Below are 18,453 nucleotides of genomic sequence, written 5' to 3' on the forward strand. Positions count from 1 at the left end.
CAGAGTGCCAATCAGATCTGGTTCTGACTCGTACACTCACTTTGAACACTGAGTTTCCCCGAGGTGGAGATGTCCTGGGCGGGAACCACGAAAGAGTACGAGGCAGCGTCGTCTCTGGTGACGTTCTCTACCAGCAGCTTGTGGACCTGCTTGTCGATCACGATGTGGACGCGGTCGGAGGCCGATATGGCCTGACTGTTCTTCATCCAGGTTCCCTCGACGTTCTCCTGGGAGAACCGGACCTCCAGCTGGGCGATATCCCCCTCGCAGATCGTGAGGTCGGTCAAGGGCTGCATCAGGGTCACCGGGCGCACTGGAGGTCGAGGAACAACATTACTCCCAAATCGCACTAGATCCCAACATCCCAACGTAAGGATCAGTGTCCGTCACACATCTCCACAAGCGTTCATCTCATTGACCCCACACTGATCCAGGGATGTTACCATTGTTTTATCTAACTATTTATAGATGTTAAATTAATTGAGAATTATAAATAAGATAAGATAATGATAAGAAAGCCTCAATTAGTGAACTTGAGCATTTCTTCAGTGGTTGAACTAGTTAAATAACTCAAAAGCAGAAAGAAAGGCCCCACATATTTTCTCTGCTTTAAAGTTCTTACGTTTCATCTTCAGCGAGGCACTCGTCGTCAGGTCGCCACATACAAAGGTATATTTCCCCTGGTCTCCTTTCTTGACGTCCTTGACGGACAGGGAGTGTCTTCCTCGGCGGGAGGATATAATATATTTACTGCTGGAAGAAAGCTCCTTGTCTCCGAAGAACCAGCTGCCCTCGGCGTCCTCGCGGGACAGTTCAACCTCGAACTCTCCAGAGTAAGTCTCTGGCACCTCAATGTTCTCCATGTGTTTGATGAGATCTAAGGCAGCACCTGGGTAACAAACCATAACCGTTATCCGACAATCAACCCAAACAAGACCAACGGGGGCCGCAAAGCTAAAGATTACCTTCAACGTGGAGCCTGGCACTCGTCCGGATGCTCTCGTCATCTATGATCACGCAGGAGTACTCGGCCGCGTCCCTCATTTCAATCGCCAGCACAGACAAGAAGTGGACCTTTCTGTCCGAGTGCATTCTGTATTTGTCTCCGGAGAAGATAGCCGCGTTGTTCTTGAGCCATTTCACTTTGACGAAAGGCTCGTTGGTTTCACACTCAAAGGTCACAATGGTGTCCTTCTCATTTGCACTGACACCCGTCAGGTTTTGGATAAAGCTGATCGCTGTCTTGGCTGCAACGAGAAGATATAAGTGAGACTCAAACAGAAATTAAGGAAGGAGATAATGACAATTTACCTGAGAGATTCTGTGTGTCTCTCATGTCTTTACCTTGCACAAGCAGAAAGGCGTGGCTGGAGGCCTCCCCGGCGACATTCACAGCCTTCACCATGATGCTAGCAGAGTCCTCTGCCGTCACATCTCTGATCACCAGTTCACACACGTGATCCTCAGGCCAGTACCAGTAAACGCGCTCAGACTTTTCCACCAGAATGCCATTCTTGAACCATTGGCACTCTGGCTCTGGTCTGCCGATGACTCTGACCCTGAAGTGAACCTCGTCCAGCGGAGTGACGGTCTTGCTTGTGATGCGTTCCAGGATCCTGGGTGCTTCCATGCTGGCAGAGAGCTGGACCCTCTCCGGTTTGATTGTAGGGATGGTGAGCTTTCCTTCTTCTTCCATCTTCTTCCTTTCAGCTTCTTCTTTCTCTTTCAAGCGATGGAGCAGATCGTCCTTAGTCTTCTTCAGCAGATCCTCATAGGAGTCGTCCCTCTTGCGGGACCTTGACTCCACAGCAGAGATGGACTCGTAGAAACCTTCCTCGGTCCTGCGCTTGAACTTGCCCTTCAGTTCGTCTGACTCCTCTGAGGTCTTCTCGTGAACGACTCTCTGTGTTTTGCGCAGCTTGACAACCTCTCTGTCCTGCGCAGACTCTGCAGACACGTCGACCTTCACCACGTCAAATCCGATTTTTCCGGGGTCATGCGAAGCCTCTGCGGCCTTCTGGTCCGGAGCACGACGCAGCACGCATCTGAAGTCCTCCTTCTGTTCGACCTCCAGCTTCACGGTGTGCTCGGTGGTGCCCAGAGGGTTGTCCGCAACCAGCCTGACTTCTCCGGAGTCATAAGACTTGACGTCGGCGATCTCCAGGTAGTAAATGCCGTCGTACTGTAGTCTGTATCTCTTGCTCTTGCGGATCAGTTGTCCGTTGAGGTACCAGTTAACCTTGGGGGCCGGATAGCCGGTCACTCTGCAGCGGAATCGCGCAATGTTGCCTTCCAGCACTCTGGCTGGTTCGGGACGGAGGACGATGTCGGGTTTGGTCTTCTCAAATTCGTTGTCAATGGTGACTCCCGAAGGTCCTCCCTCATGAGCCATGCGTTCAATCTCGTCGATCCGGTGTGCTCCCTTCCTGCCATCGGGAAGCTGCGTTTCCTCGACCAGACCCTTCTCGTCCTTGACCACCAAGGTGGCCGAGGTCTGGTCGACTCCGTACTTGTTGGTGGCTCTGCAGGTGACGACGCCGCTGTCTCTTGCGTAAGCTGCTTCGTAGTCCAGGCTGCAGTAGCCAAATTCATTGACCATGCGCAGCCTGTTGGCGGCTTCCAGGGGTTTGCCGTCGTGCAGCCACTCCACCACCATGGTGGGGTCACCGATTGGGGTCAGTCTACACTCGAAGTGAGCCGGACCACAACGCTTCATTCTAATGGAGGTCAGCTTCTTCCTGAACTGTGGTTTCTGCTGCTTCTCTTTGTCGTAGAGGTCGCCCTCCTCCCACTGGTCCTGGCCGTAGCGCAGATGAAGGGGCTCCAGCTCGGGAGGGGCGATGTCCTTGGCTTTGTAAGTTCCTTTGGTGATGATGAGCTTCCTCTCTGTGTGAGGAGCAGCAAAGTCCACCTCTACGTTGACTCTGCAGCGTGTGGTGTCCCTGCCGGCCTTGTTGATGGCTGTTGCAGTGTACCAGGCACTGTCTGAGCCTGAAGAAGATGGGATCTGGAATTTGGCCTCTCCTTTGGTTCCGTCAATCCTGAAATACATGAGTGAGATATATTGATACGCACCACTCATCCTACATATGTGTCAAAGGATCAGGGAATAAAATCTAGAGCCGCCTCTCTCTCCTCTGTCCTCGTCCTTCTGGACCTCTCTGCTGCATTTGACACAGTCAACCACCAGATCCTTGTCTCCTCCCTTCAGGAACTTGGTGTCTCAGGCTCTGCTCTCTCCCTTCTCTCGTCCTACCTCGACGGCCGCACCTACCGGGTAACCTGGAGAGGATCTGTATTCGGAACCTTGTCCTCTTACTACTGGAGTTCCTCAGGGTTCCGTCCTGGGTCCCCTCCTCTTCTCTCTCTACACCAACTCTCTCTGCGCTGTCATTCGCTCGCATGGCTTCTCTTACCACAGCTATGCCAATGACCCCCAACTAATTCTCTCCTTCCCTCACTCGGGACACCCAGGTGGCGGCTCGGATCTCTGACTGACATCTCTCAGTGGATCCGCCCACCATCTGAAAATCGACCCCGACAAGACTGAACTACTTCTCTTTCCGGGAAAAGATTCTCTGACCCGGGACCTGACTGTTAACTTTCGTCACACTTCGGTGTGACACTCGACAGCCGACTCTCCCTGACTCCCAACATCACTGCGACAACACGATCCTGTAGATACTCGCTCTACAACATCAGGAGAACACGTCCTCTTCTCACTCAGAAGGCAGCGCAGGTACTGATTCAGGCTCTTCCAGCTTCCATCCAGGACCTGGTCCAACCCGACACCCCGACCTCTGACCTCTCCGCTCTGCATGTGATAAACTGCTTGTTCCTCCTCACTGAGAGCAAAACACTCGACTAGATCTCCACTCTTTGCTGTCCTGCTCCTAAATGGTGGAAGGAGGTCTCTGAAGACATCAGGACCACAGAGAGCCTTCACATCTTCAGACTAAAGACACACCTCTTCAGACTCTACCTCCAGTAACACACTAACTACCTGTAGCACTTACATTGGACTTATAATGGTTCTTATCTACAGCAAGTTGTGAACATGCTTATTTGATGAAATTGCACTTTCTTGTTTCGTGTTCTCCTGAGTTTGTGTCCTGATGGTTGAAATGCACGGATTTTAGGTCGCTTTGGATAAAAGCGTCAGCTAAATGACGTGTGATGTAATAATGTAATCAATTAAAGGTACGTACTTGATGTGTGGGTGCTTGTGTGGGGAGATGATATCACTGTTTTTCAGCCACACGATGTCAGGAAGCGGGTTTCCAATGGCTCTGACAGCCAGTTCCACCAGAGTGCCCTGCTTCACACTGATGTTCTTCAGCTTCTCAATGAACTGTGGGCGCGTCAGGCTTTCTCGAGCTGTGGAAATACAATGACATATTTTAATAATGCAGGTTTGTATGTCTGGTGAACATAATCCACAGACTAGGTGCCGATCATGGCGATGACATATAAAACAGATCCTCACACACGGAACTTACCATCAACAGTAAGAGTTACAGAGACCGAAGTCCGTCCCGCTCGGTTCTGAGCGATGACCGTCCACTCTCCGGAGTCTTGTGGCAGGGCGGGGACGATGATCAGGGACTGGGTGCCGTCCTCTTTGACCACGATCTTGTGGGTGTAGTCGTTGACCACTTGTTGTCCTGGGGAGAACCACGATCAAATGGTTGTAAGTGGCAGAGGAGAGCGATAAAGTCTCCAGCAATAGAACCTTGTTTCTTCTCACCATTATGGAACCAGTATGTGTCAGGCATTGGTCTGCCAACGACCTTCAGGTCGAATCTGGCGGTTTGCCCCTCGGAGCATTTAATTGAAGAAGGTTTCATGACAAACACAGGCTTGTAGAGTCTTTCCAGCTGAGCCTCGTCCGTCTCTTCCAGTCGGCGGGCCGGAGAGCGTCCGGGGGAACGACTGGAGGAACGTCCAGGTGAGCGGCTCAGAGAGCGAGGAGAGGTGGATCTGAGAAACACAGTCGTCAGTATTGAGGTCTAAAAGCAACTGTTGAGCACAGGGGAGGCTCCAGGCCAAAACCTGATCCTCACCTGATCCTCTGCATTGCCGGCTGCGGTGTGTATCTCTGAGGAATCACGGCGCCGGACGGCTCCACGTAGAGCTTCCCGGAGCTGACGGCGTTTCCCTTCATGTTGGTGGCGAAGGCGGTGTACACGCCCTCATCCTCTGGCAGCACCACGGGCAGGCGGAGGCTGGCTCGGCCATCCTGAAGGACCTCCATGTGGTAACGGTCGCCGGCTCTGATGCGTTGGCCGTCTTTGTACCAAGCAATCTACGAGAAGACAAGACAACTTATTAAATGAACATAAATGTTAGAGAGTTTACTCTTCTAAACGAACTGGCTGAATAACTAACAATAATTGACTAAGTGCCGTCTCCCAGACTCCGAGCTCTGCTCTGAAGTTCAATCTGATCTTCGCCTGCGTAAAAACACACTTTGGTCTGATTTGCGGTCCAGTACCTTCGGCAGAGGGTTTCCACCCGTCTTGCAGTGGAAAGTGACACCCATCCCGTCCATGATTCTGTAGTTTTTGACCGGCGTTTCGAAGGCCGGCTGCACCGCCTCCACCTCCGCCACGGTAACCTCCAGCTCTCCGTCCTCCACCACCAGCTTTCTGTAGCTGATCATCATGATGCGGAGCTCCACCTCTTGGATGATCCGCTCTTCAAATGCAGAAATGAGAAATTCCTGCAGAAAGAAGAGCGTGTAAGGTTCAGCCATAACAACAAACTGAGACTGGTTAACAACGACTGCACGCATGTAAAGGGTGCTACCGTTTCTGAGACTAAGCTCATGGGGGTCGTGGTCCTCCTCTGCTCCAGCTCGTACTGACTCAAGACCACAGAGGGCTCTCGCACCACCGAGGTCGTCACTTCGGTTTTATACGTCAAGTCATGTTGCTTCATGTAGGCTTCATATTCCTCTGTGAAGAGACGAGTCACACCGTGAGTCACCGGGGCAACGAGGTCCTCTTCAATGTGTTCTAATGGCTTTTACTAAGTGGAAGAAACCAACCAAACTAAAAGAACCCAAAGGACAGTGGTACCTTCCTCTAGCAGGCGGGCGGAGGCGGAGGCCTCCCCGTGGGGGTTCTTCACAAAGATGGAGTATTCTCCGGCATCATCAGCAAACGTCATGGAGATCTCCAACTTACATTCTCCGGTCTCCTTCTTGTAGGACACTTTGTATCTAAAATAAACCAGAAAGATATTTTCTATCCAATCATCGTCTTATCTGAAGGAAAACTAGAATCATGTTGCAGTTTAGATCCACGTCTGTTCACGATGGCATCACATCATCATTTTATCTCATTAGACCAGGGATTCCCAAAGCGTGGTGCCTTGTGCAGCTAACAGCAGCTAACCGCTAACTTCATTCATTCAAATATGCTAAACTGGCTGAAGTCGGGAAACTGTCAGGTGGAACATCTGAAACCATCAGTTATGAGGAGACGGACGGAGAGACGAATCAGACACAGAGTTAATACTCACATTTCTCTCTCTGTCTCTCTGATGAGCTCCTCCCTTTTTATTCAGATCTGTTTCTGAGACTCTACGTGTCCCTGTGATGTGTAACTTTACATCTCTAATTTTAAATAATGTAACCGTTAATTGTAAATGAAATGCGATGCAATCTGCCTCATTTACCCTGTTGATGTAAAAACATACAGGAACACGTTCTCTGCGTTTGACCCCCCACACAGTGGGAGCAGTTGAGTGTCTTGCTCAGGGACATGGAGCTGCCGGGGTTTCGAACCGCCACGCGTTTCGCTTGTCATTAGTCTGTTGTGTTTCTCTGTGACCGGTTCATTACTCCATCCGGGTGGAGCTGGTTTTATGTGAAGCACTAAAGCTGTCAGATGTCAGAAGTATAGGAACAAGATGAAGCGGCGAGGTAGCGGAGAAGGCGTGAGCTCCTACCTGTATCCGGTGGTCAGCGCGATGCCGCCCTTCTTCCACATGACGTGAGGTCGGGGGCTTCCTCCCACCTGGCACTCGAAGAAGACGCCGCCTCCCTCCACCAGCTTCTGTGCGCTGGGCTTCCTGAGGAAGAACGGAGCGGCAGACTCTCCCGAGCTCACTTCCTCCACCCGCTGCTCCTTTGACTCCATCACGACGCTGAGGGGGAAAGCCATCGCTCCGTCACACGAGACATCTCGCGTCTCACCGTGGACCACTAAACACGTCGCACTGCTCACCTCTTCTCCTGAGCGACTGCGACCTCGGTGACGACGGTCGTCTCTTCTCTGCTCTCCATCTCCTCCGACACTACAGACACGTTGTGTGAGGAAACATCTCAGCTTAAAGACAACAGGATCGTGCACACATGCTAATTAAAAGGGTTTAGCAGAGACTTTGCTCTAAAATGTCTTTAATATACTGACAACAGACCTGGTTTTATTGAGACTGAAGTTCTCCTCAAAAACTTTGATGAGTAAGTAAATTAAATTGGAAAAAATGTGACACAATTGTCAACATCAGAGCGTCTACAAAGAAAAGATGCACAACTTTAAACATCTAAATCTGACTCTGAACGTAGCTGGAGTGAGAACAGGGCTTTAGACCAATAGAAAACTAAAATAATGAAATAAGCCTTTTTTCTGTCGTAGGGTTGGACGATCAAACATATTAACAAGAGAAACCTCTAACTGAACATGTCTGGATTCTGAACTAGAGGTCACCTTTGACCAGCAGGTAGCAGGAGGTGCTGACGGTTCCCGCCTCGCTGCTGGCGGTGCAGGTGAAGCGTCCGCTGTCTTCGGCGAAGGCCTCGCGGATCACCAGCCGGGCGAACCCGCTCACGTAGCTGATCTGGAAGTCGATGGAGCTCTCGATCTTGTAGTCCTCTCTGAACCACATGACGGCGGGCTCAGGGTGACCGCTGATCTGACATTCCAGCGTCACCGACTCGCCCTCCGTCACCGTCACGTTCTTCAGGCCCTGAGAGGGACAGACAGAGGCCTTCAGGGACCTTCATAGTCGTTGCGGGGGGGGGCGGGGGGGGCTCTCCGTCCACTGTGCCGTGCACAGCGAGTTAGTAATTAGGAGAGAATCCGGTCAATGTTCAAGATAAAACATTTTTCAGAAAAAAAAGTCAAATGACGAAAAAAAAAGATTCCTTCTGTGCTGCGGCCCGAGAAGGTCAGAGGTTCTCATGTGTCTGCAGGACACAGAACACACTGATAAACACATTAACACGTTGAATTGAATCGTTGTTGCACTAATTGAACGCCAGAGGGTTCATTAATTAATGTCTGACATGGATCAGCAGCCACAGAGCATCAGATGAAATGACTTATTATTGTGAAGGAAAGAGACAGGAAGTACTCACAACAGTGAGAGTGAGAGGGACGAGCGGCTCCTGAGCTCTGGTGGGAACAGCAGCAGGATCCTGAGGAGACAAGAAGGGAAACCAGCAGTCAAAGTGGGAACAGGGGGAGGAGCTTGTGGTCAGAGGTGGAGACCTGTGAGGACGATGGAGGAGGAAGCCGTTAGAACAGATAAAACCCTGCCGAGGGGACGGAGGGATGAAGGTCAACGGGAAGACAAGATGAGGAGGAGGATTCTTCGGGGGCGGATGAAGGGCGGGGTGTGATTGGTTGAAGAGGGAACGCAGTCCACACAGGGTTAAAAGAAGGAGAAGTGACAAGCGGAGGACCAACCTGAGGCTCCCAGTCCTCAAACTCCTCCTCACTCGCTGCATAAGCGCCGCGCCCCCGGGACTCAGACACACACGGCGGGGAGAGGAGCTCCGCCGCGGCGCGCGCCGCCGCTCTGCGAGACGGACTGGCCGACTTCACGGGCCTGATGACCTTTCTGTGAGCGGAGGAGGAGGAGGAGGAGCAGGAGGAGGACAGCTCTTTGTGCAGAGCGGCGATAGCGGAGCCGGCGATGGAGACCTAACCGAGCCAACGACAACACGTTAACGTCCAGCTGTGCCCTCTAACGGCGCTCACCTCATCCATTCACCACTACCACTACTTTGTATTCAACCACGCCAGGGTCAGCATTGCCTATCAGGCCTCACAGTTAAATGCGGTAAGAATAAATACAAGTAATAAATGATTTTCTCTTCTCTGGTTAAGATGTGTTTTTTGTTTGTCGTAATACTGATGTTGGACACAAGAGGTGCTGCATTGCCTCATTAAACATAGTTATGCTACTGACAATAACCAGTGTAAACTCCAGCAAAAATGATCGGTCAAACATTTAACATGTTTTGATTCTTTGGTCACACGAGAAGAAGTCAAATGGATATTTGTGTACAAGAATCAGCTGTGATCCAGTGTTGGATGATAACCGATGAGCAGACTAAGCGCCGTGTGAGAGGACTGTGAGGAGGTCAGAGGGGATCACAGGACACGGCGGAGGGTTAAAGGCGGAATGGAGGGAGGCTCCTCTGCTCCTCTTACCTCGTGGCCCTGCTCACGTTTAGGGACAGAAACTTTAGAGACTGTGAAATGTGGAGCTGCAGACGAGGCCCCGCTGGAGGTCTGAATGCAAAGAGGCCAACACAGCGGTTAGGAGCAGTCCCACTCTTACTGTCTGACATGGTGTGTGTGTCTGATATCGAGTCCTCCGACCTGAGGAACCCGGAGCTTCGGCTGCTCAGAGGTCGGTACGCTGGCGACCGCCGGCGGCTCTTCCTGCTGCTGTGCCTCTACGGCTAATTCCTCCTCCTCTTTGGCCTGCACAGGCCGGAGGACCCGAGCCAGGTCTACGGCGGCCAACACGGTGGCCACCGCCTCGGCTCTCACCCCCCCCTCGGCCTGGAGACACAGAGAGGAGCACACAGAGCTCAGGACTCCAAGTCGGGGGGGGGGGGGGGCAACACAAAGTGCAACACAAAGAAAGGAACACGCAGTTAGAAGAGAAAGTGAAGTGGACTTCTTCTGGTGGTTTAAAGAAAGCAGACGTATGGAGGAAAGTGACAAGGAGAAGGAGAAGGAGGCAGATGGAAATGAAGAAGAAGAAGGAGAGCGCGGTGAAGGAACACTAACACTGAGGTCTACCTGCTCCTGAGACAGGCCCCGACCTCGAGCCTCCTCCACAGCCGCAACGCTCTTATGGTCCTGGCGCATTTATCAAACATCAACACTCAACTCAAGTAACGCTTCATCACACAATTCAATCGGGCTCCATGCAGATTCATGCTTTTTAATTAATAATCAATTCATTTGTTTTTTTTCAACTCACTTTATGTTCATGTAAAGTATATTTTTTAGTCCCACAGTACAGTACCAATGAATTACCGGTCCTGTGCAGTCCCTAAGTTGCCCTGCTCACCTCTCTGGTGGCGCTGACCTGCTGCTCCCAGTGCTTCTCCATGTGGAGCTGGGCGGCGCTGCTCATACTGGTCATACTGCTCATACTGGTCATACTGGTCATACTGCTCATACTGGTCATACTGGCGTAGCTGGCCTCAGACACAAAGCCTCCCTGCTTCCATGGAGGGAGGACCTCTGCAGACGCGGAGAGCTGCAGGAAGAGGAGTGAATGTTAGGAGGAGGAGGCGCAGCTATGGAGGAGGACACCACCTGAAGGGTGGATGTAGGACTCACCTGTTTCCTGGTCATGAGGGGAGACTTCACTGGTCTGATGGGGGAGACAGACAGTCTGCTTGCGGGTGAGACAGGTCTGCAGAGGACAAACCAGAAAAGGTGATTAGAGTAGCCACAAAACTAATTATAGATCATTGATGATAGTTGATTTATTTGGTTTGAATCTGCTGCATCGTCCCAAAAATAATTTTTATGTCAATAAACCTTTGTTATAGTAAATCATACAATTTAAATGATGACTAAATAACAGATTGTATTTGTATTGCCATTTAATTTAATGCTGAATAATAATGTGCTCAGTTAGAGCTAAACAGATCATAATTCATCTTTAGTATTGATTTTATATTTGTGTGAAAACATCTGGATTCTAGTTCATCACTAAACCTGACGGTTGACGGTAACCTGTGGGGGGGGTCCTACCTGACGGGGGCGGGTGTCGGCCCCTTCACGTGGCGGACGGGTGAAGGCGACTGCTGCCGTCCTCCCGTCCCCTTGGACACAAAGGAGGAAGGCGACTTGGAGGCGGGCTTCGGCGGAACCCGCGGGGGGGTTTTGTGAGCTAAGTGCTGAGTCAACGTTCCTCCTTCCACATGCATCTCCATCATGGCAGATGTCTGGAAGCTGGACTCAACCTTGAAGGTCACAGAGAGTTTTTGATTAGATCTTAAAGGTTCATCTATAGCTGCGGTATTAACTGTCAGAAACGTTCATAAACAGTCACAACCCATTGCTAGCTGTTACAAACTCTTACCCACTGTAACCAGCTCTTACTGTTACTAATGGTTATTTACTAACTGTTACCAGCTGAGATTAGCACTTAATATCAGCTGTTACATCACATTACAGGTCATTTAGCTGACGCTTTTATCCAAAGCAACTTACATTACATTTTTAACCCGTGGCTTTTTTTTTTACATTTTTGCCCGGGGAGCAATTATGGGTCAGGTGTCTTGCTCAGGGACACTTTGACATGGGACATGGAGCAGCCGGGGCTCCAACCGCCAACCTTGTGGTTCCCGGCGCTCCCTCTCTACTCCTGCGCCACGTCGACTACTGTTACTGACAGTTACTAGCTGATATTAACTGATACTAGCTGTTACTATTACAAACTTTTACTAGCTGTTACAGTTACAAACTGGTACTAGTTGTTACTATTACTAACCTTTACAAGCTGTTACTAGCTGATATTAACTGATACTAGCTGTTACTATTACAAACTTTTACTAGCTGTTACAGTTACAAACTGGCACTAGTTGTTACTATTACTAACCTTTACAAGCTGTTACTAGCTGATATTAACTGATACTAGCTGTTACTATTACAAACTTTTACTAGCTGTTACAGTTACAAACTGGTACTAGTTGTTACTATTACTAACCTTTACAAGCTGTTACTAGCTGATATTAGCTTTTATTAACTGTTATTGTTGCTAACTGTTACTAGCTGTTACTATTACTAACTTTTACTACCCGTTACTTCTACTAGCTGATATTAGCTTTTATTAACTGTTATTGTTGCTGTTACTAGCTGTTACTAACTTTTACTACCCGTTACTTCTACTAGCTGATATTAGCTTTTATTACCTGTTGTTGTTGCTAACTGTTACTAGTTGTTACTGTTACTAACTTTTACTACCCGTTACTTCTACTAGCTGATATTAGATTTTATTAACTGTTACTGTTGCTAAGTTTTACTATGTTTTACTGGTCGTTGTGGTGCAGGGGTTAGAGAAGGTGTGCTGGGAAGCACAAGGTTAGTGGTTCGATTCCAGGCTGCCCCATGTTCCATGTCGAAGTGTCCCTGAGCAAGACACCTAACCCCTAATTGCTCCCTGGGCAAAAATGTGAAAAAGCCACGTGTTTAAAGTGTAATGTAAGTCGCTTTGGATAAAAGCGTCAGCTAAATGACCTGTAATGTAATGTACTACCTGTTACTTCTACTAGCTGATATTAGCTTTTATTAACTGTTATTGTTGCTAACTGTTACTAGCTGTTACTGTTACTAACTTTTACTAGCCGTTACTTCTACTAGCTGATATTAGCTTTTATTAACTGTTATTGTTGCTAACTGTTACTAGATGTTACTATTACTAACTTTTACTACCTGTTACTTCTACTAGCTGATATTAGCTTTTATTAACTGTTATTGTTGCTAACTGTTACTAGCTGTTACTGTTACTAACTTTTACTAGCCGTTACTTCTACTAGCTGATATTTGATTAAGATATTTATTAAGTGTTGCTAACTGTTGCTAGCTGTTATTAGCTGCTAGGTCATGTTGTTGGTCTCTCTGCTTGTAGTCACATAGGTTCTGTTTCCACTGAGAAGCAGGATGTTACACAGAGAGAAACGTGGGACGATCCTCCTGAGGGTGAATGGCATCCAGCTACTCTCAGTACTGATAGAACATCCATGATGAGCACCTAGTAAATACACATGAAGAAGAACAGAGACGTATCTCACCCTCTGCACTCCTGTCTGGGAGGAGGAGACGATGGTCTTGGTTTTCTTCACCTGAACGGCTTCTTCACCTGCAGCACAGTCACACATCGACTTGTGTCCATCTACATTGGGTATAGACATGTTTTTTATCTGATTTTTAAATGAGCCTCACCCTGAACCAGCAGCTCCGAGGTGGAGGTAGCGCGTCCACTGCTGTTGGTGGCGGTCACAGAATACGTCCCAGAATCCTCTGGGAAGGCCTCGGCGATCAGCAGGCTGTACAGGTCGCCCTCCTGGAGGATCACAAAGTCGGCCGAGCTCTGGATCTCGGCTCCCTCCCGGTAGAACTTCACCACGGGGGTCGGGATGCCGGAGACCCGGACGTCCAGCTTCACCTGGCTGCCCTGTCTCACTGTGGAGCTCTGCAGTCTCTGGAGGAAGTTCGGAGGGGCCGTCTCGGCTGCAGAGAAAAAAATTATAATTATTGATGTAAACGGAGAATTCTCAGTCAGAATCTGAATCAAAATATTGAACATGTCTCTCTGCTTGTTTCAGTCTCACCGGTGACCAGGAGCTCGGCGGTGCTCGTGGCTTGTCCGGCGCCGTTGGTGGCTCTGACTGAGAACCTCCCACTGTGTGCGGCGGTCACAGCGGGGATCCTCAGGACAGCGCGGCCGTCGCTGAACGAGATCTGTATACCGGGTAAAGCTGCGGAGGAAAGAACCTGGCCATCACGAAACCAGCTCACCTCAGGAAGTGGAGAACCTGCAGAGGAGAAAAGAACCAGACCTGAGACCCTTAAACACGGAGGACTAGTGGATGAGTGGAATCGGTTTTTCTCCAGTAGAATTCAAATTGGCAATTCTACCGGTAACAATGTTATTATGCTTCTGCTAAGAAATCCTAATTCTATCAATTCTGGCTATTTTATAAGCTAACCCCAAACCAGCAGCTGTGTTTCCATGTATTTGACCCGTTACACCAACAAATAAACAACAACAACAACGACATAGAAGCTTTCTTACCACTAACTTGAGCCTCGAACGTCGCGGCACTACCCTCTAGTGCCACGACGCTCTGCAGCGGCTGCGTGAACGTCGGCGCCCGTGTTGACATGTTGGTCGGCACCCTGCAGACAAATAAACAAACAAACAACAGTTGGAACAGAGCAACTTTAAAAAGAAAAAGACATATAAATAATAATGTGTAATATTCTTTCATGTGCACACAGTAATCACATTACTTCTATTTATGGCACCGATAAAGAGAGTAAACAAGGATCATCGGTGTCGCAGTAACCAACACCGGGCGACTGAGGCCGAGTGGGGAGTCGTCCTCCAACCAGAAGGTTGCTAACCCGCATGTCCGTGTGTCCTTGAGCAAGACACTTAACCACATGGCTCCTGTAGCTGTGACTCCAGGGTGTGCATGTTCTGTGTGTGCATGTTCTGTGCATGTTCTGTGTGTGCATGTTCTGTGTGTGCATGTTCTGTGCATGTTCTGTGTGTGGATGTTCTGTGCATGTTCTGTGTGTGCATGTTCTGTGTGTGGATGTTCTGTGCATGTTCTGTGTGTGCATGTTCTGTGTGTGCATGTTCTGTGCATGTTCTGTGTGTGCATGTTCTGTGCATGTTCTGTGTGTGCATGTTCTGTGTGTGCATGTTCTGTGCATGTTCTGTGTGTGGATGTTCTGTGCATGTTCTGTGTGTGCATGTTCTGTGTGTGGATGTTCTGTGCATGTTCTGTGTGTGCATGTTCTGTGCATGTTCTGTGTGTGCATGTTCTGTGCATGTTCTGTGTGTGCATGTTCTGTGTGTGCATGTTCTGTGCATGTTCTGTGTGTGCATGTTCTGTGTGTGCATGTTCTGTGTGTGGATGTTCTGTGTGTGGATGTTCTGTGCATGTTCTGTGTGTGCATGTTCTGTGTGTGGATGTTCTGTGCATGTTCTGTGTGTGCATGTTCTGTGCATGTTCTGTGTTGGTAGCTGCTGTCATCGCTGTCTGAATGGGTCAATGACATCAAAGTGTTAAATAGCTTTGAGTGGTCAGAAGACTAGAAAAGTAAAAGTCCATTAACCATTACTACCCACATGAAGGGAAATACTCCTTCAGCAAAGAGTGAGGTGGAGAAATAAAAATACATTTATAAAAAATTATCTAAAAAAGCATAAAACAACCACCAGCACTGAGAAACCACGCTATGTTTTTACCGAATCACCACACACACACACACATACACACACCTATATGTTTATACATACTATATATATATACATATACACTTATATATATACACACATATACACATATATACATATACACATATATATATATATATATATATACACACACATATATCTATCAATATACATACACATATATACGTATACTACAATAAGACACATAAGAGTTTCTATAGTTCCAGTACTACCTGCTGAGTATTCTATGAGATACTTCTTCATATAGAGGAAAACTAAAATGAATCTAAAAGGATAAAACCCAATTCTGCAGAATCAGAGAAATCCTTATTCTTCATAACTTGGCGCCTACATTACCCACAATGCAACGCGGATTTGGGTGGAAAACACATCACAATGTGATTCATTTAAAGATCAACCTCAACATCAAACGGTTTTGTTAAATGTGAAAAAAAGGGCTTGTTAAAATCAGGCAGGTGTAATATCTTTGATGGACTTGTGTTAAAAAGTACTAAAATAAATGTCAGAGATATAGAAAACTATAAACATAATAAAATAGAGAAGAACACAATTTGAAACAAGATAAACTTTTAAACCGATGAAGCAATATTTATTGTGTGATTTTAATGGATTTAAAGGGAACAGATGTAAATAATCTTTTCACATTTTAATTAAACCAGTTATATTTCATGCTGATAATATTCTTTTGTTACAATAACGTTAAACAATTAGTATAGTTGTAAATATGAAGTGTGTATATATATATATATATATATATATACACTGTATATGTATTGAGTGGGCGGCACGGTGGCCTCACAGCAAGAAGGTCCTGGTTCCACTCCGCCCAGTGGCCTTTCTGTGTGGAGTCTCTCATTGGCCCTGGTTGTCTCTCATTGGCCCTGGTTGTCTCTCACTAGCCCTGGTTGTTTCTCATTGGCCCTGGTTGTTTCTCATTAGCCCTGGTTGTTTCTCATTAGCCCTGGTTGTTTCTCATTGGCCCTGGTTGTTTCTCATTGGCCCTGGTTGTTTCTCATTAGCCCTGGTTGTCTCTCGTTAGCCCTGGTTTTCTCTCGTTGGCCCTGGTTGTCTCTCGTTGGCCCTGGTTGTCTCTCGTTGGCCCTGGTTGTCTCTCGTTGGCCCTGGTTGTCTCCCATTGGCCCAGGTTGTCTCTCATTGTCCTAGGTTGTCTCTCATTGGCCCTGCTTGTCTCTCATTAGCCCTGGTTGTCTCTCATTGGCCCTGGTTGTCTCTCATTGGCCCTGGTTGTCACTCATTGGCCCTGCTTGTCTCTCATTGGCCCTGCTTGTCTCTCATTGGCCCTGGTTGTCTCTCATTGTCCAGTGTATTTCCTGATTGTCCTCCCGGTCTGAACGTGGTCTCTTTGTGGTTATTCAAAGTATTAAAACGTGACTCATTAAAGGTACTTTATGGAGTCTGTTCTACTCATGAAGTTGGGAGGGGGCGGGCAGGCGGTAAAAACCTTCAGAATAAGACGACAGGTGCAAATCAGTCAGAGTTCCTCCACTAAAACCTAAAAATAAGAACACACCAACAGCTGTTCACGCTCCTTCAAAATAAAGGCTCCAGTGACACGTTGCTCAGCCAGACACTTGGTTTATCTAACACAGGACACCAAGCTCTAAAAATACCCCCAACCCCCCCAGCAGCACACCTCAGTTTGATTGACAGCCACCATGTGGCACATAGCTGGAAGAGCAACTGATATCTGCGCTGCTGATTCCCTTAAAAAGCCTGAGAGGGTCCAGTCCGGTGCTATCAGGGCTATTCTGGGAGGTCCCGTTATAACCTTCAGAGGGGAAAAGCACCAAAATCACCCCCCATGTGTCGGCTGGACTTCCTTAAAACAGGCTCTTCATACAACAGAATGTATGAAGTTGATTGTGTGAGTGTGTGTGAGGTGTCAGAAGTGTCCGTCAATACTGTATTGCACTTACTTGTCTGCACAAGGATGCCTTCACTGTCTCCTCTGGGCCTCAAGTCTCGTTATCCACAGCGTTTAGTCCAAAAGGTCCAGAAGGAGAAAAGAACCGTTGTACTTCAGTTCTTCTCCTCCTCACAGCAGTTCCTCCAGCCGAGGCATCCAGGCCGGGAACGCTGACTCCCCCGGGCGGGTTGCCTTTATACCGCCGTGACATCACGTGGGAGGCGGGGCCGCCTGTGGGGCATCATGGGGGGTTCAGGGAGCGGTTTTATGCAACTCTTTGTTAATCATACCTTTAATTAACAGAGTTGCCAGTTAGTACTTTTACTGTAACACAGTATTTATGAAGTGTGGTATTAGTACTTTTAAGGTAACGTAGTATTTATAGTGTGGTAATAGTACTTTTACTGTAACAAAGTATATTAACGTGAGGTATTAGTACATACTACTTATTAAGCAGATAATACTTGTGTACTTTTAGTAAAGATACACGTGTGTACTCATACCGCTGATACTGGGCTTAGCCCCAAAGTGAGTGGCATGTTAGCAAATATAGCTAAAGTTACATACTAACAGAACGCACACACATATGTTGGAGTTATAAGGACTAACGTTAGTAGTATAATTCGATGACATTACCAAACTAAAATCTTAAAACTAAAAATAGGTTATTTTCTTTAGAGCCAATAATAACTTAATATATCTTCTTACCCAGAGGTGTCAAGGAACGTACAAATACTTCATTACCTTTAGGTAGAAATTTTGGGTATCTATACTTTACTGGCGTATTTATTTTTCAGACGACTTTTTACTTCTACTCGGTACATTTTCCGGCTTGTCGTCGTTAAAACACGCACACAAAAAAACCCCATCCAGGTAAATGGCGCCATCCGGATGGAGTGACTTTGATTGTGGTTGGATGAGCAGTGTAAACATTTAGCATCCAGACGGCCGATTGGTTTTCTCCGCGATGCGCCGGCAGACACGCGACACAAATCAGAGTGACACCGGGTGCGAAAAGTGGTCGCTGGTCAGTTTCTTCTCCAGATGTCAGTTGGTGTTTAGGACGTGGACCAGTCGCCTCTGGCGTTGGACGGGTTCTGGAAACACCTTTAAATGAATCATTCTGGGTTTGCCTGAAGGTCTTTTCCCAACCTTATTGAGAACCTGGCGCGTGTGTCTGTCCTCTGTCTCGAGTCATTGAGCCTCAGTGGAAAATGGGTTCTGGTTTTATCTGTAGGTCGTGGTCTGAAGGCACTTTCCTGTCGTGGGCG

At 48.0% G+C, this 18,453-nt stretch overlaps 1 protein-coding gene across 1 annotated transcript in view; it reads right to left on the minus strand.

Annotated features, from left to right (window-relative positions):
- ttn.2 (titin, tandem duplicate 2) overlaps positions 1–17,364 on the minus strand; it is a 171,725-nt gene extending 154,361 nt beyond the window's left edge. The window contains exons 1-26 of the mRNA XM_078091002.1: positions 17,193–17,364; positions 14,062–14,165; positions 13,598–13,801; positions 13,209–13,496; positions 13,058–13,125; positions 11,016–11,227; positions 10,596–10,671; positions 10,321–10,512; positions 9,618–9,803; positions 9,447–9,527; positions 8,697–8,933; positions 8,366–8,425; positions 7,716–7,974; positions 7,233–7,302; positions 6,955–7,152; positions 6,081–6,223; positions 5,809–5,957; positions 5,495–5,722; positions 5,064–5,305; positions 4,748–4,980; positions 4,500–4,664; positions 4,209–4,377; positions 1,345–3,041; positions 966–1,247; positions 623–889; positions 41–313 (exon numbers count right to left, since the gene is read on the minus strand). Coding sequence (XP_077947128.1) covers positions 41–313; positions 623–889; positions 966–1,247; positions 1,345–3,041; positions 4,209–4,377; positions 4,500–4,664; positions 4,748–4,980; positions 5,064–5,305; positions 5,495–5,722; positions 5,809–5,957; positions 6,081–6,223; positions 6,955–7,152; positions 7,233–7,302; positions 7,716–7,974; positions 8,366–8,425; positions 8,697–8,933; positions 9,447–9,527; positions 9,618–9,803; positions 10,321–10,512; positions 10,596–10,671; positions 11,016–11,227; positions 13,058–13,125; positions 13,209–13,496; positions 13,598–13,801; positions 14,062–14,152 — 6,070 coding nt within the window. The 5' untranslated portion in view covers positions 14,153–14,165; positions 17,193–17,364. The remainder of the gene's footprint in view (positions 1–40; positions 314–622; positions 890–965; positions 1,248–1,344; positions 3,042–4,208; positions 4,378–4,499; positions 4,665–4,747; positions 4,981–5,063; positions 5,306–5,494; positions 5,723–5,808; positions 5,958–6,080; positions 6,224–6,954; positions 7,153–7,232; positions 7,303–7,715; positions 7,975–8,365; positions 8,426–8,696; positions 8,934–9,446; positions 9,528–9,617; positions 9,804–10,320; positions 10,513–10,595; positions 10,672–11,015; positions 11,228–13,057; positions 13,126–13,208; positions 13,497–13,597; positions 13,802–14,061; positions 14,166–17,192) is intronic.
- Positions 17,365–18,453: the final 1,089 nt, after the last annotated feature.

Source organism: Gasterosteus aculeatus, chromosome 16 (assembly GCF_964276395.1).
Source record: "Gasterosteus aculeatus chromosome 16, fGasAcu3.hap1.1, whole genome shotgun sequence".
In the NCBI taxonomy this organism is placed as follows: Eukaryota; Metazoa; Chordata; class Actinopteri; order Perciformes; family Gasterosteidae; genus Gasterosteus; species Gasterosteus aculeatus.